The sequence below is a fragment of the Ostrea edulis genome, chromosome 6 (genome assembly GCF_947568905.1).
Source record: "Ostrea edulis chromosome 6, xbOstEdul1.1, whole genome shotgun sequence".
NCBI lineage: Eukaryota > Metazoa > Mollusca > Bivalvia > Ostreida > Ostreidae > Ostrea > Ostrea edulis.
The window spans coordinates 82801229-82823835 of record NC_079169.1 but is presented as its reverse complement, the minus strand read 5'-3'; the positions used below and the strand labels follow the sequence as shown (position 1 = coordinate 82823835).

The 22607-nt window shown below is 37.1% G+C and overlaps 1 protein-coding gene across 2 annotated transcripts; it reads right to left on the bottom strand.

The window, feature by feature from the left end:
- Positions 1-62: 62 nt before the first annotated feature.
- LOC125683924 (uncharacterized) lies at positions 63-20535 on the bottom strand. Of its 2 annotated transcripts, XM_048925472.2 has the most exons (13): positions 20428-20503; positions 18236-18277; positions 17749-17871; positions 17474-17536; positions 12929-13022; positions 12576-12707; positions 9015-9177; positions 8178-8264; positions 6872-6978; positions 3528-3611; positions 3336-3389; positions 3045-3116; positions 63-2550 (listed from the first exon to the last, which is right to left on the bottom strand). In XM_048925472.2, exons 4-13 carry the CDS (start codon positions 17513-17515, stop codon positions 2375-2377), a joined length of 1011 nt encoding a protein of 336 aa, XP_048781429.2. In that variant the 5' UTR covers positions 17516-17536; positions 17749-17871; positions 18236-18277; positions 20428-20503; the 3' UTR covers positions 63-2374. The 2 variants fall into 2 exon arrangements, with proteins under 2 accessions (XP_048781429.2, XP_055996979.1); XM_056141004.1 differs by having other exon boundaries at positions 3528-3608; positions 17749-20535.
- Between the last annotated feature and the right edge of the window lie 2072 nt (positions 20536-22607).

Sequence of the window (22607 nt, the reverse complement as noted above, 5' to 3'; positions counted from 1 at the left end):
TTACAGACAGAGAGACAGACAAATTTGACCCAGACCTTGCATAAAAATCCAAATGATAACACTTTTGTTGAGTTCCATATTTATTGTGGCTGAATATGAAAATTACAAATATAACACCTTTGATGGACAATAATGATTGGAAGTTAAAGGCCGCAATTTTTGGTGGGGAGATTGGGATACCTGTAAGTGTAGCAGGACACAGGGGGCCGAGTGAAAACACAAGTGTCCGATCCGAACAGGACCCACGTTCTGGACCAGTGAATGCGGGACTGTCCTCCCTGTCCCCGGTTTTACTTTACCCTACATGTACATGATTTGCTTTACCAGCTTGTGGTCTTGACCCGCTTGTACGCGGTGGAGGCAGACACAGCCACATGGACCACTGATTATCAACCCCAACAGGTTATCTAAGCCAACATGTGTACTATATATACACTGTTATTACATATCACACACACCTCTGCTTGTAGACAGGGCGGAGGAGACAATTGGGTTTTAGGGCCATTTCGTCCCAACATGTGCACTAAAGTATCCTAGAGTCCCCGCCACGGGACACAGATACCTTTGTGCCCCCCCCCCCCTAAAAATAGAGCTAAACAAACCGAGAAGGATATACCAGTACGCGTTCGTACTTGTGTTTAAAAAACATTTGCAGTGCTAACTGTAGATTATAAGGTAGATTTGGAGGCCTGTTTTGGACAAAGGTGCCAGTGCCTTCAGGGGGTTGATTTCTGTAAATTTTATGGTTGGATCACGGTTGATGCAACATCAATTATTGCCTTCAACAATGAACTTTTTGATGACTTTGTGAACCTTTATTCGTTTGTAAATGATTTTCTTTCCTACGGAGGGGGCATGCCGGTACAACCTAGGTAGCATAAATGAGAAAATTACTGTGATATCGGGAATAAGCGGTGTAGACTGCACTCCATTTGTTGAACTAGCTGAATACCCGTTAAGTCGGTTGTTGTCACATCATTAGAACATTGTACATAGCGATAGATCTATAAATTTGCCTTCCCATATTTTGTTTTACGTGGAAGAGGCACGTGTGACTCTAACGGGTCATAACAACTTATTATGTTCCCCAAACAAAGTTTGGGAACATATTGTTTTTACTCTGTTTCTTATTATTATTATTATTATTATTATTATTCTTCTTTTTCTCCGGTACTTTTTTGTCCGGTAGTGTTCGCAGAAACTACAAAAGGGATCGATATGAAACTTTCCAGGATGATAGTATAGCGTTTGTAGATGTGCATAGTGATAGTCATTTTGTTTGCACATGCATGCACGCGCGCGCACGTGCATTGCAATTTTGGTACAAAAAATGGAAAATCAGAATATTGAAGGAAGCGATATAAAACCTAAATAGGATGATAGTATATCATTTGTACATATGAAAAATAATAGTTATTTTGCCAGAACGCGCACGCATGCGCGTGCACGCGCATTACAAAATTTGTACGCTAACTTTGGAATCAGTCTAACTTTTTTGTTGTTCATTGAAATGGCTTGAAATTCATATCATAGGTAGATATTGAGACCCTTAACTGATTTACATGGTCAAAATTACCAATTTGCACGCGCATGCACGTGCGCTTCATTTTGATTGGATAATGCTAAAACGTTTGTAACTATCTTATTTATGAAGCGAATGAGATGATATTCACAGCATATGTAGACAATATGTGTATCTATATGTTGGTGTAACAAAAAATGCCAACGCACACGCGCATGCGCGTGTAACGTTTTTTAAATGTTCAATTTTTAAAGGACGATAACGTTTTTGTTTTTCATCAAATTCTATTCATATTAGGGGTTTAGATGTATCTTGGTACTCCTTACAAATTGCTGTGGTTAGAATTACTGCTCAGCACGTGCATGCACGTGTGCTGATTTCTGATTGGACGATTTTAAAATCGCTATAACTTCCTTATATTTGATGGAAACGTTATGAAATTCATACTGTGGGTATATGATACAAATGCCTGTTGAACGACATCAACAAAAAATCGGAATCATACACGCGTGCGCGTGTATGCACGTGCAACGCTTTCTTTCATTTCTTGGTACTGAAATGACCATATTGAACTTACTACATGTAATTAAAGGCTAAAATAAAATGATTTTTTGCTATAGATTCACAAGTACATCACTTTTTAATTGGGGGAGGTTTGGGGAACATCTGTAACGGTCCCCGTTACAATTAGAACTAGTTTGTTGATGAGGTTCTGACGTAAATTGAGAAAATAGGTCCTGCTGTCTTTTCCTCAGACATCTCTTTCATAAAGATTTGCGAATAGATGTATATATGAATTTGATGTGATAAAACGTCATTGCATTTTCCGAGTCTTCGTTTGAAAATGGGTCATCATGTCTGCAGTTGAGGACTAGGTGTAACACTGAGGTCATTTGATGGAGCACTAGGATAGCTGTCCTCTGTTAAGCTGCTTGGATCCATGGTAGGATAGCTGTCCAACTGGTCCTCTAAGCTGCTTGGATCAATGGTTGGAGCGGGTGGTAGGTATTCACCATAAGAGTCGTTTGCTGGTGAAGAATACTTTATTACATATCTGTACAGCAATGTGATTTTACTGCATGACACTTTATGATTTATTATACAAAATATTATCAAATACAATTAACTGTGCGTATGTATCATGTTTGGATGTAAGTACCGGTATGTCTGTCTGTCTGTCTGTCTGTAATGTACAATATAATCATATGTAATAACATGTATATATATATATGTAATACAGGGGATGCTTACTCCTCCTAGATACCCGATTCCACCTCTGATATGTCCAGGGGTCCGATTTTGCCCAACTCTCTATTTCGTATTTCTTATAAGAGTTATGAGATTGATCACTGTTCGTTATATTATCTTCACCTTTCATGTAATACCGTGTACATGTATAAATTTTTATCTGTCTTAGATATTTCTTTAGTGACTCATTAGAACACAGGTATACTTGTTGTAACATGTGTCCCCCAGAATGCATGCATCTTTTCAAGAAATGGATTTTTATTTTGAAACTTACCTAGTCCATTGACTGAAGTTAGATGAATTTGACCTAAGAGTGGCGTGTTTGATTCATCGTTCGTTACTGCACCTAACGTAAATATAGTTAGTATGTATTAGGTTAGATTGGAGATTACCTGTAAATATAGCTGGTATGTATTAGGTTAGATTGGAGATTACCCGTATTTCAGGTCGAGCTGAAAGTCTTGAGAAGGAAGTACACATAGTACAATGGTCATTTTTGTCAAGGAAAGATAAAACACACACAGATATATATATATGTTTCAAGTGAAATATGAAAAACATTTACCAAGATTCACTGGTGGGTGTCCATTAGAAGACTGTAAGTGTGTGCCATTTGGAACTGAGTGATTAAAAAAAAATTTATTATAAAAGCAATTATGTAGAAGGCATTTATTATTATTTACTTCAACTACCAAAGCATATTTTCTAGCATTTACAAAGCAATAATTTTTCTGGCGGGTGTTTTGTTATGATATACCTTCAGTTGCGAAATTAGGACGCACTAAAGCTACAGGTCGTTGAGCTATTTGTGTATTTGTATTCTCTGTAGGCGAAAAATCTTCTGAAAAAAAGATAATATCCAATATAAGTTTGTCTTCTGCAGCATATCTCTTTGATAATAAAATTTAAAATCTCATTACTCAGCGCGTAAATGCAATGATTCTCCCTTTTTCAAGATGTATACTTCACAGTCGACAAACTGTAGAAGGACAGCCCCCCTCCCCTCTCCCCCCCCTCCCTTACAGATCTGTAGCTCTCCCCCTGGAGAACAGCTACTTTCCTCCCTAGCCATCTCTAGATCCTCACATACCAACTCCAACTGAGGAATGAACGCAACCGTACCCCAGATTAAACTTTTATTTATTTCATCACATTGATTACATATATGTATTGTATGTTTTGTGTCCATTAATTCAAAGGTTTTTACCATTTGATAAAATTAATTGATTGAGTGTGTGTTTACTTTATGTCCCGTCGAGAATTGTTCACACATATTGAGACGTCATCAGCTGTAGGTGAATTAAGTACTACAGATTTAGATCTATGCTTACCGCTCAGGGCCGTAGCAGTGAGGGTTCTTTATCGTGCCAACGCCTCCCGTGATTCTCATTTATAAATGCCGAGCATTTGGCAAATGGGTAATCACTACCTATGTTATCGTCTAAGGTTTGACGCGGCCATGGCACGAGCGGGGCTCGAACTGACGACCTCCCGCTTATGAAGGACCAAATTAATACTATATAAATCATAACGTATGGATTTGATATCAAACTATGGAACAGTTTATGTGTATTGATTCCTGGTGTGTTTATGAAATGCTTGTTTGATTTGTAGAAATATTGTATCTGATATCCCCGGCGGCCATGATTTGAGCAATTTTAAATCTCCCTTCATTAAGGAAGCTTTCACATCAGTTTTGACTTTTCTGGTCTAGTGATTCTTGAGAAATATTTTTTTTATAAAAGATGCCATCTCTTAATTATCTCCTCTTTGAAAAGAGTACATTTGAACCCTTCACTTTACTCAAGGATGTTTTATGGCATTTGGTTAAAATTGGTGATATGGTTCTGGAGAAAAATTCAACAAGAATCCCACATGCCTCATCAGTTAACTATTAATTAAACGTACCACTAGCCCCAAGGGCTGTAAAATCTATGATATCTTCCTGTTCTGAATATCTAAGCTAAATTCCAATATTAAGCACATGTATAAAACAAGATGTATTTTTTAAAAAACCCACAAATACCTTCAGACACTGCCCATAATTGTGAAATACTTAACATAATATATGTTATATTAACGCTATATGATTATTATGTCACAACCTTACAGTTGCGATAGTTTGTAACATTTACTTTCAAATATATACATAATATAAATATGTTTTTTCCTGTTCTGTTCAAATAAATTTATAATTTGATTATGATATACTCTCTATTAATTTGGAGGAAATAAAGAATATCTTATCTTATCGACGACGTTTTATCTATTAACAATAATTATTTTCATTCATATGTCGATTCGATGTATCTCAGTGGACAGGACACAGCCTTCCACATCTGCTTCGTACTTATATATTTTATTGAAGATAGATGTTAGGACAAACTAACAACTCAACTATGATAAATGGGATGACTTCATCTTCTTCATCGTCAACTTCCCATATTTATGTAGCATTATTCCATTATCACCTACATATGGTGTTTATTTATCTCAACTGATTCGATACGCAAGAGCTTGTTCTTCGTATGATCAGTGTCTAAATCGAGACAATTTACTGACAAATAAGTTGATGTTACAGGGGTTTCGACAGTCTCGTTTAAAGTCAGCATTTTGCAAATTTTGTGGTCGTTATTACGATCTAATTTACCAATACAACCTCTTATTGGGTAAAATGTTGTCTGACATGTTTCACACCAATTGAGGGCGTTCTTTACACACTGAGTTTGGCTATGAATTATTCCATTTACCTTATTGAGGTAGAGTCTATTGACGGATATGACCAGTCGACAGGGGATGCTTACTCCTCATAGACACCTGATCCCACCTCTGGTATGTCCAGGGGTCTGTGTTTGCCCTACTCCTAATTTTGTATTCTTTATTGGAATTATGGGATTGGTCACTATTCGTTATCTTTACCTTTTCATTACTATGACCATTTTGTCCCCCACCCTGGTACCTAAAACCCCAACCCTGGAGTCATGAAATTTACAATTTTGATAAAGGGCTACCTGCTTCATTATATCCAAACAGTTTCAATAGCTTTCAAGAAGATATTTTACACAAAAACACTATATGCCAAGTTAGGCCGAACCCCCCTGTCAGAACCTCTACCTCAGGGATCATGAAATTTACAATTTTGGAAGAAGCCCCCTGCTCTACATAACTATATATTTAAAGTTAGTGTTTATTATTTTTTTCATTTCAATTCATTAATTTTTGTTTTCTTGCAGAAGTGCGGTCGTAGAGAAAAGTTTTGAAAATATGTCAATTCTTAGCAGTTTTTGCCCCGCCCCTAAGGACCCGGATCGAGGTGAAGGAGTCCTGAAATTTATAATTCATATTCCCCTTATCCAAAGATGCTTCATATCAAATTTGAAAAGATTATCAGGAAGAAGTTGAAAATGTTCAATTGTTAACGCACGACAGACGATAATGGATGCAGACCAATAGCAATAGGTCACCGAAGTCACTCAGGTGGCCTATAGATGTTTAACGGTGAAATGGACGCCGGATAACAAGTGATCATTAAACCTCACTTGACCTTATAGCACAGGGGAGCTAAAACTTTAAGGACAAAAATACATCTACTACTCTAAAAATTTCATCCAAACCCATTTCAAATGTTATAAAATGTTAAGAAATCACATACTGATTTACTGTATACCGTAAACATATTATCTACTTATTATGCAATATTCAAGTTGTACTAATCTTTTAAATCATAATCCCGTGGGGATCCGGGTTAAAAACAGGTCCTCAGTACCCCTTGCTTGTCTAAGAGGCGACTAAATGGGGTGATCCTTCGGATGAGACCGCAAAATCCGAGGCCCCGTGCCACAGCAGGTGTGGCACGATAAAGACCCCCCCCCCCCCCCCCTGCTCAAAGGCCATAAGCGCCGAGCATAGGCTTAATTTTTGCAGCCCTTCACCGGCAATAGTGACGTCTCCATATTCCTGAGTGAAAAATTCTCGAGTGGGACGTTACATAATATACAATCAATCAATCGATCAAATCATAAAAGCACCAATTCATTAAACAAAAGATGTTAATTAAAAGCAATCAGTACACGAGATACTTTGTGAGAAATAAGTACACACCAGACTCTCGATGACGGTGTCTTTTGATGCAGCATAATGCAATGACCAGTATTGAGAGAATAAGAAGAAGTGCGCCTGCTGTCCCCGCACATATAGTCAGGATAGTACTGAAGTGATAAATACATAAAAGTATTCATCTCTCTCAGTCTTGTAAATCAGTACTATTGATATATTCTCAAAATTTGAAAAATAATTCAATGAATATTTTTATTCAATACATTCTAATGTGTTCTTCAAACATTTATTTTGCATACACAAAAGAAATCAGTAGTCAAAGGGAATGGATAAGAGGAAAATTCAACCATTACATGTAAAATGCAGTTTATGTGATGTAGATCTTTCTCAAACAAAATTCCATTGAATATATAAGGAACTGCAAGAAATTATTCCAACAGGCTTGGCCTCTAATCTATGAGAAGGACCTGACCTATTTAACCTACGAGAACACCTGACCTATCTTAAAACCACGAGAAGGATCTGATTTATATAACCAATGGGAAGGACCTAACTGTATAACCTATGAGAAAGACTTAACCTATCTTACCCATGAAAAGGACCTGTCCTATCTAACTCATGAGAAGACTCTAACTTATCTGATCTCACCTAGATAACCTATGATAAGGCCCTGATTTATCTAACATATGAGAAGGATCTCGCCTAGATCCTATGATAAGGCCCTGATTTATCTAACATATGAGAAGGATCTCGCCTAGATCCTATGATAAGGCCCTGATTTATCTAACTCTCACATAGATCCTACGATAAGGCCCTGATTTATCTAACACACGAGATGGGCATGACCTATCTCTGTCTAACCTAAGAGAATTATATGACTAATCTAAACTATGAAAAGGACCTGATTTATCTAAACCATAAGAAGGACCTGGTCTGAATTATCTAACCTATCTCTCTCTATGTTAAGGATCTGATTTATCTAACCTATCTCTCTCTATGTTAAGGATCTGATTTATCTAACCTATCTCTATGTTAAAGATCTGAATTATCTAACCTATCTCTATCTATGTTAAGGATCTGATTTATCTAACCTATCTCTATCTATGTTAAGGATCTGAATTATCTAACCTATCTCTATCTATGTTAAGGATCTGACTTATCTAACTCTCTCTATGTTAAGGATCTCATTTATCTAACCTATCTCTATCTATGTTAAGGATCTGACTTATCTAACCTATCTCTATGTTAAGGATCTGACTTATCTAACCTATCTCTATGTTAAGGATCTGACTTATCTAACCTATCTCTATGTTAAGGATCTGACTTATCTAACCTATGAAAAGAAACTGACCTATCAGATATCCCGTTGTCGTTTTTCAATGTAGTCGAGTTGGCTAAGGATACATTCCTGCTTACTTCTGGTGTACTCCCTGCACTCCTGAATATTTGAGTGAGCGCATTTAGATATAAATAAATGTTGAATTTATGATATACTCAATAACATACTTATTTTCAATGATTAATGATTCAGAATGGCTTTTATGATACTTAAGAAACAAACAATGACAATATCATCATGCACATACATTTACATTCACTAAATTTTTTTTCTTATATTTCTATTGAAATTGACATTGCTTTCATCTCGAACAATGAATGCATGTTTATTGCAAACTAGTTCGATCCGGTTTTTTATTACCACCTGTCTGTGTAATCATTACCAAATATGGAGCGTCGTCAATGTCAAAGGGTGCATTGGCTGTTCCGTTTAGCGTAACGAATGGGTCAACCATATGATATTTTAGTACTTAAATCTAGTTCATAATTTAAAACAAAGCATAAAAATATAAGTATAATCTATAACATGTCTTTCTTTGTTGTTTCATCGGGTGATGAAGGTAGCAATCTTTGCAGAATGGTTTTTTTTGTTTTTTTTGTTTTTTTTTACATAACTCACTTAGAATCTACGCATAATTTAATTGTTTAATTGAATCGCGAGAAATATGTTCTAAAGAACAAACGTTAATCTTTTTTTTCTTTGCGACTAAATACACCTTGTAATGTGACTTCACGCTACTTACCTCCGGCTTCAATTTCCGGAAATATACACCTAGTTTGTTAATCATTCATAACACATATTACAAGTTACATAGGAAACAAAACATGAAAGGGTACTGAAGCTTATTACCTAGTGGTGTAGGGTTTTTGCGATGAACCTCTATTAAGAACATCTTCATTCTTTGTGGTCTTTCGGCAATCACAGGGATCTGTCCCTATATATCCGTTAGTGGTATCACAACGACATTTTTTTCGGCATCCGTTCAAAGGAAAAGAATCAGCTGGAACCGAATCTGGAAAACAAAGGTGTAAACTAAATATATTAATCCACATTAACCCATGTTTATCAAATAATAAAACGATGTTTATTGAAGGTACAATGGTGTATTCTATTTATCGATAGAAACAATGCTGTAAGTATGGAATAGGTACGATGTAATATTATTAGGCATGGTAAAATAATTCAACTTATGAAATGCATTATGATTTTCATATATCACGATACTCTATGGGGGTTTTTTGGTCAGAAAATGACCCAAAAATCACAAGGTAATGGGAAATGTCTGGACAGAGTAAGCCCAAAATAGAAGTATTCTGTGGCGAAAATTATTGTTGATTCAAATATACGTATCCAGTGGACGTACTACAAGAGGGGATTTTAACGTATGGACACAAGCTTTCTGAACTAAGTATATAAATAATCTCCCACGTTCTATTCTAATTTGTTTTGTAAAATGTTTTTCACAGGTCTTGGAATAGAAGATATCAATTAGAAAATCCCCTTAACCAGTCTATAATGAGGAGAGTATACTTTCACATCATTTCTCTAATTTTTTAATATTTTTATATCTAAACCATTTACGCTTTGTCACAGATGAAGTATATTTTATATGTTGAAAATATAAACCCTCCAGGTGCTATTGAGCTGTAAAACAAATCATAGGTTGTCTTAATTTTCACATGGTCCTTATTTTCTTAATTAGTACACTGTATACGAGTTTAGGTTAGTGTATATATAATTTTCGGAGTACGAGTCTGTGTTGTACCGTGTAATCCTGATTGTACAAATGTTTTAAAGAGTGGGTTTTTGTTTTTTTTTTTGTTTATAAAAAATTTACATAAGCGAGAGTTCCTGAAATAAAGGATTTAGATGGAGGCTCTAAACGTGCTATACATCTTCTGAATATCTGTTTAAGAACACAACCAAGAAACCATCAAAAAGTAAAACCATTGAGCATTAGAAACATCAGAAAACCATAGACAATTTGAAGAAATCAATGAAGTGCACCACTAGAGTTCATGATACACTTGTCTTGAACTACATGAAAATATGCATAGTACTATGTCTGCATATTATAAGTCACAAGCTACGACGCTATAATTTGCAACTACTTGAAACAGCTGTAGCATACCTGAAGTTCTCCATCAATAGGTCAGGCTTAATGAAGCTAGGTTCTACAGTAGGTCAGGCTTAATGAAGCTAGGTCCTACAGTCAGGCTTAATGAAGCTAGGTCCTACAGTAGGTCAGGCTTAATGAAGCTAGGTCCTACAGTGTGTCAGGCTTAATGAAGCTAGTCCCTACAGTAGGTCAGGCTTAATGAAGCTAGGTCCTACAGTCAGGCTTAATGAAGCTAGTCCCTACAGTGTATCAGGCTTAATGAAGCTAGGTCCTACAGTGTGTCAGGCTTAATGAAGCTAGGTCCTACAGTAGGTCAGGCTTAATGAAGCTAGGTCCTACAGTCAGGCTTAATGAAGCTAGGTCCTACAGTAGGTCAGGCTTAATGAAGCTAGGTCCTACAGTCAGGCTTAATGAAGCTAGGTCCTACAGTCAGGCTTAATGAAGCTAGGTCCTACAATGTGTCAGGCTTAATGAAGCTAGGTCCTACAGTAGGTCAGGCTTAATGAAGCTAGGTCCTACAGTCAGGCTTAATGAAGCTAGGTCCTACAGTAGGTCAGGCTTAATGAAGCTAGGTCCTACAATGTGTCAGGCTTAATGAAGCTAGTCCCTACAGTGTGTCAGGCTTAATGAAGCTAGGTCCTACAATCAGGCTTAATGAAGCTAGGTCCTACAGTGTGTCAGGCTTCATGAAGCTAGGTCCTACAGTAGGTCAGGCTTAATGAAGCTAGGTCCTACAGTGTGTCAGGCTTAATGAAGCTAGGTCCTACAGTGTGTCAGGCTTAACAAGATGTACTGTGAGCAATGCTCACTAAGAATACTCCCCGCTTACCCCAATCTCCCAAAGGGTGTTGTTAATAGGTATAAATTACCTCTTTCCTGAGTGTAAAAATATGGTATGCATTTGTAGAAGAAAATGGAAGATATAGTCCGAACACAAATCCATGGCATAAACCTATAATTTTGACCTTGAGATCAAAGGTCAAGGTCATAAAGAGGTCATGAATGTACATGACAAATAGTCTCATGGTGATACACCCATGTCTTATGGTATGACTATGTCAAAACCCTATAATCAATTTTGACCTTGAGGTCAAAGTTCAAGGTCATATACAGGTCATGAAGGTACTCGACACATCGTCTCATGGTGATACACTCATGTGTCAAATATGATATGCCTATGTCAAAGAACAAAGAAGTCATGGCCCGGACATGAATCCATTGTAAAAACCTTTAATTTTGACCTTGAGTTCAAGGTCATATGGAGGTCATGAAGGTACATGACACATCGTCTCCTGGTGATACACTCATGTGTCAAATATGGTATGCCTATGTCAAAGAACAAAGAAGTTATGACCCGGACACGAATCCATTGTAAAAAACCTTTAATTTTGACCTTGAGGTCAAGGGTCAAGGTCATATGGAGGTCATGAAGGTACATGACACATCGTCTCATGGTGATACACTCATGTGTCAAATATGGTATGCCTATGTCAAAGAACAAAGAAGTTATGGCCCGGACACGAATCTGCACAGACAGACAGACGGACAGACAGACAGACAGACAGAGTGATTCCTATATACCTCCCAGAACTTCGTTCGGGGGTATAATGAAGTTAGGTCCTACAGTGTATCAGGCTTAATGAAGCTAGGTCCTACAGTCAGGCTTAATGAAGATAGGTCCTACAGTGTGTCAGGCTTAATGAAGCTAGGTCCTATAGTGTGCAAAATATGATCTGGACACCATTTGACTATTTCTAGCTATGGAATTCTAAAATGAGGTCACAGTGACCTACATTTGGGTTGCGACACATTCCCCCCTCAAGATGCATGAACTGACTTTGTTTGATGGTCAAAGACCTTACAGTGCTCAAGATGTGATTCGGACGTATTTGAATATGTATCAGCATAAAATTCTAAAATAAGGCCAGCGGACCAGCAACCTACTTTTGGATCGCGACACACTTTTCCTCCAAGATTCATCAGTTGACTAAATTTGAAGGTCCTATGCCTCACAGAGTACAAGAGAATACCCGGACACAATTAGAATGTATAGTCTAAAAATTCCAGAAATTGGTTACAGGCAACTTTTTGGGTCACGACACACCTTTCCCCCAAGATGCATCAATTGACCATGTTGGATATTCCTATAGGCCTCACAGTGTAAAATATATGACCTGTACATAAAAAAGCTAACGGAGATTTCTCACTACATTTTGTGAAATGTGTAGATTCAGGATTTGAACAGACAATCAATTTCCAGCTTCAACAAGTCTAGATATGACTGTGTTTACTTGGCAGACATTCACGACGAATGCAGTGCTGAGGCAGTGATGAGCTTGTTGCGTCATCCATGTACGTGCCCTCTGGACAGGGTACACATTTATCGTCAGTCCCATTGACAGTACACACCTTGACAAAGAAACCTGAAATTAACGATAAAATCCATTACTCCACCATGCATGAGCTTTTCAGTTTACTTTAAGATTGTAGATTCGTGTCCTCTTATAAAATACTTGAGAAGTGTTCAATCGCATTTGACTTCATCGTTTTTAGACAGTAAATAAAATGATGTGGGGGAAAAGCCCAGCATCAAGATATTAGAACGAGATGACGCGAGATTTGAGTATTAGAACTATATTTTTACCTGGGTTACAACTGGTAGAACAGCAGGTTAAAAAGTTTCCTGTATAGTCTTCTCTTTTCATCCAACGTGTACACGATAAGGCAATCTTGAAGACCTAACGGAAAAATTCCATAGAATGATGTTCACCTTATAACCATACGATGTGTAACTCAGGACATGCGGCCAAAATGTGGCCAAAAATAACTAGTCAATCAATATTTTTTTTTTCATGAAGCACCATCAATATGTCCTTTACAATGTGTATAAATTTCATGGCCACTTTCTAAGTATACAAGGGAGGTAATAAGTTTTGAATTACCCCCCTTTTCGAAAATTGTGAATTTTACAAGATGATTCCAATTTTCAATTCAAAAAAATGATTTGATGGAATTTTCATATACATCTTTTACAGTAATCTTTAGAATATATGCAGAATATAAAATAAATAATAATAGCATGCTTATACATAACCACATAAGAAATTGGGAAAATTTAAGTATTTGGGGTGGAAATTAGTACTAAAAAACAGGGTAGTCCAGATACTAAATGAAGTACTGCTCAAAAACCTGTCAATATTTTTTTTTTTTTTTTTTTTTTTTGCAAACACTGCAATTAAAAGCTATTCATATACCTAACTTCCTGTAGAAATATGAAGGGATGAAGCTAATCTTGATTTTGAGGTAGGCGTCCTTGAAGTTATACATTGATATGTTCACTTGGGGTTAGGGTTGGCGAAATATTTCTTTTTATTAATAATTTTCAAACTTATATTCTTTTCATCTACAACTACTTTTAAAATTAATGGGGTAGGGAACAGTCTCAATTTATTTGCACTACAAAATAAAAATAAAATGCCCATTGTCAAAGAAAAATAATGGGGGAGGGAACAGTCTCAATTTATTTGCACTACAAAATAAAAATAAAATGCCCATTGTCAAAGAAAAATAATGGGGGAGGGAACAGTTTCAATTTATTTACACTACAAAATAAAAATAAAATGCACATTGTCAAAGAAAGGAGGGGGGGGGGCTAATTCTTCGTGCCTGTTTTGGAATACATTGTTAGAAACTATATTTGTTTTGAACCTATTGAAATATTTAGAATTTTCATGATTATGGAACAAAAATTGACTTAATGAAAACAAATTGAAATTTTGATTTTTTTTTTAAATATACATGTATATATTATACATGCATATGGCTTCGGACAAAACGTCTAGCTCTATAATTCGTCTTCCTTCAAACCACGGGGTTAGATCTAGTTCAATTCAATTCAATTCAATTCTTTATTGGCACTAAAGCACATTATATAAGAATGTGTTGTTAGCCATACATAGATACACATATATATTGATACATTACAAAATATCAAACTGTTGAAAACTTATTTCTAACATTAAAACAGTCTCTGATGTATAGACAGGTTGTTTTGTAGATACAAGGTTATGTGGATTTAGTAAACAAAATAAGGTATTAATATCTAGTAGTTTTGAATGCATTTTTCTAATATGTTCATACACAGGACAATCAAGTAAAAAATGTTTTTCATCTTCAACAATAGTTTGACAATGAAAACAAAATCTATTTTCTCTAGGAATGACAGGATTACAATATCGACCTGTTTCTACATACAACTTATGTGCACTTATTCTTAATTTGGTAAGATAAGAAACTAAATTCTTAGGAAGTGGAAGACATAAATATGGTTGGACTTCTAGTTTCATAACATCATGGTTGAATAATGTACTATAAAATGAGAGCTTACCACTTTGAGTGTTGTTAATATGTTGAAGTCAATATGAGCTACTACTTTGTTTACAAGATCAACAGCGCTTCCGCGGCCATGGTAGCTTGTGTCGCTTGTCTCCATCCTATTTTTCAAGAAAGTGACTTTGCACCTCTTTTCTTTTTCATGAATACGTCTGCTTCTCGCATACATTCCGACGTGTGTCATACCGTATTTTTTACATTAGTTACAATTTCCGCAGCAGCTTTTCGTAAAGTTAGTAAAAATAATTTGGAATATAAAATAGTTAGAGAGATAAAGCGTAATTAGATTTACATGAAAATGTTTGGGAAAATTAAACATTCCTAGCATTGACGTTCATATCTGACCAAAAGTATCGATCTTCGTCATATAAGGAGGGGGGGGGGGGGTATTTTTCGCAAACAGTGATCGATTATAAAAGCACCAGAATAATTCGTACGTTTCCCAAGCAAAATTCGGAGAAATGTGTGTCCAGTTCTAGTTTCACACTACTATGTAATAGTGTGTCTGTATAGCATTGTGATTTTTCTCGGAAAGCTTTAACTACGCTGCGTCCGGTTCTAAATTTGTTGTCAGTGAAGTTTATGAATCCAATATAGGTACAGTAAATCAAATTCATTCGTTCCATTGACTAGGATATCAAATTGTTTTAAACTGAAACAAGATTTGAAGAATTTCGTCTTTGGAAAGGGAACGTGGAGTGTAAGAGGGATTGCCAAATGCCAAGTTCGTTAGTAAAACAGCTGTAATATTCAACATTGCAAACAAAGACAGTGTTGTTACAAGCTTTGTAAGCAGGAGCAAATACATATTTCTTATGCGGTCTATCCAATTCTTTTATCACTTCTGATTGACTGAACACAGAAGGATAGATGATACGCACAGGAAAATTCTAACAGAAAATCACTAGTCCTCTATATTCTGAGAGTTTGCTTAGGGCAAATGAGTCAAAGTGAAACAATGTGAAAACTTCAGGAATCAAAGACAAAGTGACTGAATCCATGGTGGTTGTATGACATCCATTTGGAAACTGACATTCAGACAGTGGACATCCTCAAACCTAAAAAAGTATGTAGATTTGGTAGCTGGGATGTCTGTGCCATCTACCAGAAGGGGAAATGGACTCCCATCAGAAAGGAAAAGGATAAATACAACACCCAGATGTTAGGTACGTGCTATACAATATCGAACAGAAATGGGGCTCCCAAACTTACCACTGGTCATCAGATAATTTACCCAGGAAGAAACGACAACAGTAGTGTAGTGTAGGCTTATTACTCGGGAGATTCCATTCAAAGTATACCAAATTAACAGTTGTCGTCTGCTGAGCTCCAACAGAACACAAAGAGGATAAGAAAAAGGATGAGGAACTTCAGAAATCTGTAGAAGATACACCAGTTCATGATGTAACCCTCGTGTTGGGTGATCCGAATGCAAAATTTGATTTTAAAAAAAAAAAACGAAAAAGGAAAAGAATACGAAATGGGGAAAATATGGCAGTGGTGTCACAAACAACAGTGGTAGAGAAGAGAATTTCTGCGAAGGAAATAAGAGAATTTTTGAGGCACAATCTCCCAACACAAAATTAGCATGAACATTGTAACAGTACTGAGAGCGGCTGATATAGAAAGTGACCCTGCCCTGGGGTCAGAATTCCTACCCCGGGGGTCATGAAATTCACAATATTGATAGAGGCGTTCCTGCTGTATGCATCACTATGCAAATCGTTTTTCTTAAACATATGCGGTTGTAGAGAGAATTTTGGAAAATTGGTCAATTTTGGGCAGTTTTTGTCCCGCCCCTAAGGCCCCAGGGGCGCGGGAACCCTGAACTGTACAATTTATGTCCTTCTTGTCCCAAAGATGCTTCATAACAAATTTGAAAAGAATTGGAATAGTAATTATCAAGAAAACGTTAAAAATTTCTATTGTTCACACATTTAATAACTGATCATTTTGACCCCACCCTGATACCAAAACCCCTGCCCCTGGGTTCATTAAATCTACAATTTCAGTAAAGGAATATCTGCTCTTTCTAAATATCCATTTAGTTTCAATTTAGTATCAATAGCACTAAAGAAGATGTTATTTAAGTATTTTACACATAAACACTATATACCAAGTTTGTCCCCACCCTGAGGTCAGAACCCCTGCCCCGGGGGTTATGAAATTTACAATTTTGGTAGAAGCTTCCTTGCTCATCATTACTAAATATACATGTACTCAGTTTCTCTGCTACATGTCCAGGAGTAAAGAAGATTTTGAAAGAAATACATGAATTGTACAGTTTTTACCTCAAAATTAAGGCCTCTTAGGCTGGGGGGGGGGGGGGTGTCATGAAATTTACATTTTTCGGTGTCCTTCACCTACAGATGCTACATACCAAATTTCGTCAAAACTGGCCCAGTACTTCAGGGAAGAAGTTGTTAACGGACGACACACGACGGACGACGACCAATAGCAATAGGTCACCCGAGAGACCCATGTGACCTAAGAATTCTGTACCTATGTAGGGAAGATTCAACTCTCGAACCCACCCACCCCTGATTTCGGATTTTGAGGTTTGAGCAAAAGAACAACAGATCCCGACTTCCTGTCTGTTCAGTACTTTGATTTGCTGACGAATTGGTACATTGCAGACTACATGTGTATTTTCTTTTTATCTCTGTAATAATCAGATAATCATAGAAGACTGTAATGTATGTCAGAGAAAGAGAGTGAGAGAGAGAGAGAGAGAGAGAGAGAGAGAGAGAGAGAGAGAGAGAGAGAGAGAGAGAGAGAGAGAGAATCGTATACTTACATGTATGAGATTTAAAATTATAACATAGTTTGTGATGTTCATCTGTTTGCAGTTCAAAATTCTCTACAAATAACCATACAGATTGATTAAGTATTAGTCACACGCTGCAAATCACTATCGTGTAAACAAGCATTTGGCACTATTGTAGAAACAGGAAGTAACTGCACTAGTAAATCAAATATATATATTTTTTTATCATGTCAATTACATTATATCGCGCATGTACATTGTAACATGATGTACATTATCTCTATTTTAGGATAGTTTCTATTTACCTTATCACGGAATTCTCATCCATTCCGAGAAGAAAAACCATAGGAAGTTGATGAGGTCGAACCATAAAACATGGTTCCGTGTTGACACATCATCTCTAATTTTAGAACCATGAAGGTGGGAGGCTCAGAAGGGAAAACAGAAATATTTTATTTTATCGCCCGTTTCCATCCACAGATTTAAAGGTAATTGCCGTATTAAACAATATTTTGTTTGATGTTAAAAGCTATACCAAGTTTTGTTAGTATGATAAACTATGAAAAACAATACGATTTGACAATTTCGACAAATTATATACGGGTATTAAAACTGGTCTACTAAATGTAAGGAGAAAATTAAGAGTTTTCTAGTGCATATTCATAAAGGAGTGACATTTATGCCGGTTGTGCGCAAGCACACGAAAAAAAATATTAGAAACATCATGGGAGTTGCACTTTATAGTTGTACTGATTGGTGATTTAATAAAATACAATTTAACATAAAATTTACCTCCACTTCTATTGCTCACAGTTAGTGGTTCCATCGGACTGTCTGTATTCATATAAAGCAGAATTAAAAAACTTCAAAAACTTCTTCGTGAGAAGAAAAAATCTCTTGCTGTGACCTTCAATACGTCATTTAGATATATCGACGACGTTTTATCCATTAACAATGCTGAGTTTTATTCTTATGTCAATTCGATATATCCCTGTGAACTTGAAGACGCCGCAGAGTCGTCCATTTCTGCTTCATACTTAGATAAATAATAGCGGCAAACTAACAACTCAACTTTATGGTAAACGGGATTATTTCAGCTTCCCCAAATTATATGGTCGTTATAACAATCTAGTTTGCCAAAACAACCTATCATTGGGTCAAATGCTGTCTGGCCATTCTTGTTAGGCCGTTCTTGACACACTGATTTTGACTACGGATGACTCCGTTTACCTGATCAAGATATAGGGCTCGTGACCGGTCGACAGGGGATGCTTACTCCTCTTAAACACCTGATCCCACCTCTGGTATATCCAGAGGTCCGTGTTTGCTCAACTCTCTATTTGTATTATGAGATTGATCACTGTTCGTTACCTTCACCTTTCATGATACCCGTCCACAGGACCATGCGTGTCATTTGCCCCGGTGTCCAGAAGAAAGGACTTACAAAAGAGTGTCGGACCTAAGGACCCATGCTAAGAATGCCCATCAGCACCAGCTTTCGAAATATCCGAGCGATCTGATAATCGAGTCAAATGGTGTATAGTTCAACATGGATCCCGAGTGCTATTCTAGATTGGTCAAAAGCAGTGATTGGGGATATGGCTGCAACTCTTGCCAGAATACTTGTTTTCGATTGCCTGTCGAAAGCACAAAAGATAACAAGAAAGAAGGAAGTCTGGCAGAGAGGATGTGACAGTATGAAAAAGAGGGTTGTTTAGCATTCCCCAACCTCTGGGGCAGTCCCCCAGCCAGATTACGAGACAGAGATGGAGGTTACGAGCACATCTACTGCTACCTGCTACACCCCAACAGCACCAGACGTTGAAGAACTGGAAGTGTTACATATGTCCTTAGTAACAGGTGCTATAGCAACCTTCAGTCAACAAGGCAGTTTCCTTAGTGACAGGTGCTATAGCAACCTTCAGTCAATAAGGCAGTTTCCTTGGTGACAGATGCTATAGCAACCTTCAGCCAACAAGGCAGTCTCCTTAGTGACAGGTGTTATAGCAACCTTCAGTCAATAAGGCAGTCTCCTTAGTGACAGGTGCTATAGCAACCTTCAGTCAATAAAGCAGTTTCCTTAGTGACAGGTGCTATAGCAACCTTCAGTCAATAAGGCAGTCTACGATGTAACCATGAAGGATACAATCGTATCAGACCCTAAACTGATTCCCCGCTGATTGGTGCTACACACGAGAGAAGCGAGGTCATCAGGGTACCAGATTAATCAGAGCCAAGAGGAATGGAAAGCCTCTCCAGAAAGATGACAGTGCACAAGTGTATCACATCACCTACTGTGAGGGAGAAGTTGATAGGGTTTGTGGGAGTGGAGGCCCTTCATGTTCAGGAAGTCAAGATCCGCTTTGAGAAGACAAGCAGCCCCCCCCCCCCTAGGAAAAGGATGAGGAGTGTTTCCCCATCAGGCCAAGATCACCGGTGGCAGCCCATACAACCCCCAGAGATAAGGAATCAAAGGAAAGGAATCCCAAAAACAGCAGCTCTCTCGGATTGGGCACTAAACCCACGGACCACTTTTTTTGTTTTTTTTGTTTTTTGTTTGTTTGTTTGTTTCCTTTTCCCAAAACTGAAAAAAATCTTATCTGGTCATCGTTACAAGTCCAAACAAGCCCTTGGCTCAGCCATCAGTCAGTACCTCAGAGGTCTACCTAAATCAGCGTACCGTGACGCATTTCAGATTGAAATTATGTATTTCAAACCGCGGAGAATACTTTGAAGGGATGTAATGTGAGTCGAATGCTTTTGAGATATCGTACAATGACTTGGCATGAACGATGTCCATGACTGTGTTTCCGTCGTTGTACCATCACATTGACGCTATTTCCTCGTGGACTAGTATCACATACTACACACTACGAAAAAACGACTAATAGTTGAACTAATTACATCAAAGCATTCATTAATCCATTCTTTACTGTTGAATTTTAAATAAAATAGACCCGAGTTTAACCTTATTTCTTCATCACCAAAATCTTATAGATATAATAAATCCAGCTACATTTTGTATGCTGTACACATTGCAGAAATGATAAAATCGATTATAATTTGTTGTTCAGGAAGCAGTGGCTACGGGTAATCGAAGCCGTGGGCATGTTACTATCTTGACCAATCAGCTGCATCCAACTTCAACAGAATGTAACCACTGTACCCTAGATTATGAGGAGCCACCTCATGTTATTCTTACTTTCATTTTCCATACCACTTGTGTTGTACCTTTTCTAAAACTTTTGTGTAAAGAAATATAGATTATGTAACCTTGGGTACAAAAGAATCACTTAAAAATTTTTTGTCATATATGTTAACATTAAGGCGCTACAAATACTTCATTGTTCAATTCATAAAAGCTCATTTTTAAATGAGAAAATGTGTACATTTTAGGCCGTTTTACATTGAAATCGTGTGATTATTCATAAAAATGTCAGTCATCCGAATCATAGATGACACCACAAGCACCTGAAGTGTGGATAGTTTAATTGTATAGATCATATGTACATACCCCCCCCCCCCTTCTAGAAAGAAATTATTTTTATACAGAACCAATAATTCATCTAAAATATGTTATTTCCCCACCGATCACCGTCATAAGTCGTTCTGAATAGTCAGTTTCTACCTTCTGTAAGCTTTTGAGATGACCACTTATGAGATACTAATATATGTACATATCGGGTTTTCTAACACTCGGAAAGATTTACACAGTATGCCATTCAGTTCTGACAAAGTTGGGGGGGGGGGGGGTGTCAATAGAATGGTTTTCATTTTGAGTTTCAAGAAAAACGATATCAGTTAATGTATTTTATTTTCTTGATCACTGAGAAAATTTTACAATCGATATAAAACATGAGCAGGGGTTGTATGCAACGCCGAACTGCAGGCCGTTTCACTTTTTTCGAGACATAACTAAACTAGATAATGAAAATGACAGGCCTGTTCCATCGATCTTAACTAATTACTTCACATATAAATTCATTGTTTTCAAAGTTTGAAGAATTTCACAACACCTGTGCCACTTCCATCAATTTTTACAGGGGGGGGGGGGGGGGGGGGGGGGGGGTCTGTCACCCTGATAAAGTTCCTATGCACATTACGTCACGCGGAGTAGGGATACATACTGTGGGATACGAACGATATCGTATAAGTGATATCCACTGGATAAAGGGTAAATACGTGATAAATATATGTATATATTTTTTTTTTACAAATGGGAAAAGAAAGGGGGGGGGGTTGGAGGTTAGACAATGACACAGTCGGGAAAAGGGGGTGGCACCGACATGCGCTTACTAACTATTTTCAAACTAGCGAGCCGACGAGCTCGCTCCAATGATTAAATATGTGTCACGTGATTTGCTCTTCATCAGCTGAAAAACGATGGAAATTGAAATGTAGCCTCAGTGCAAATTTCTTGGTTTATAAGGAAGAAAAACAACATCGCAGCTGATGACGTCACAATGCACTATTTACAATAGTCTGGACCCCGCCCCCGCCACTAATTGATCACTCTCTTTGGGTGATAACGAGTGATCAAGGAGTGGCGGGGACCAGACTATATTTACATCGGCTGTTATGTTTCTCATTCTCTTTCTGCTTCCATTGTTCATAAGCCTTTTTGATTTTACAAAATGCTGACCTCCTCCTAATATCATTACATAAAATTTCTGTTTTCTATTCTGCATTTCAGCTACACTAGCTGTACTATTTTCAAGCATGTAACTAGATGGCTCTACTCAAGTTATGTGCAGCATTGTTTAGAAATGTCAATTGTGTAAAATATTAAAACAGAACTATTTTAATCACATATAGCTTGAAAACCAGTTTCACACAAATTGCTCCAAATAGTATATTTTAGCCAAACTTCTCTGTTCAAAAAGGGGCATAACTCCAAGAAAAAATATTAAATCAGAATTCCCTGTGAATATGCACATCTACACAGTATGTCCTTATTTAAAACTACAAAGTTACATGAAATTATTTTCAGCGGTTTCAGAGGAGTTGAGCTGACAAAAAGAGGACTGACGGACGGGTCAAAAACATTATACCCTCTGTAACTTGTTGTACAGGGTATAAGAAGTTAAACATCTGAATTACATGTACCAGTAGCTAGAAATGTTCTCAAGAAATTTAAGGATATACTTGAGAAAATTCTTAGAAT

What these genes read in the sequence shown, in the direction of transcription:
- LOC125683924 (XM_048925472.2), bottom strand. Translation starts at nt 17,515, where the DNA reads ATGAACATCACAAACTATGTTATAATTTTAAATCTCATACAT. An exon ending in TCGTCGTGAATGTCTGCCAA is followed by an intron (nt 9,178 to 12,575) that starts GTAAACACAGTC and finishes TTTGTTTTCCAG; the next exon opens with ATTCGGTTCCAGCTGATTCT. An exon ending in CAAAAACCCTACACCACTAG is followed by an intron (nt 8,265 to 9,014) that starts GTAATAAGCTTC and finishes TCAAATATTCAG; the next exon opens with GAGTGCAGGGAGTACACCAG.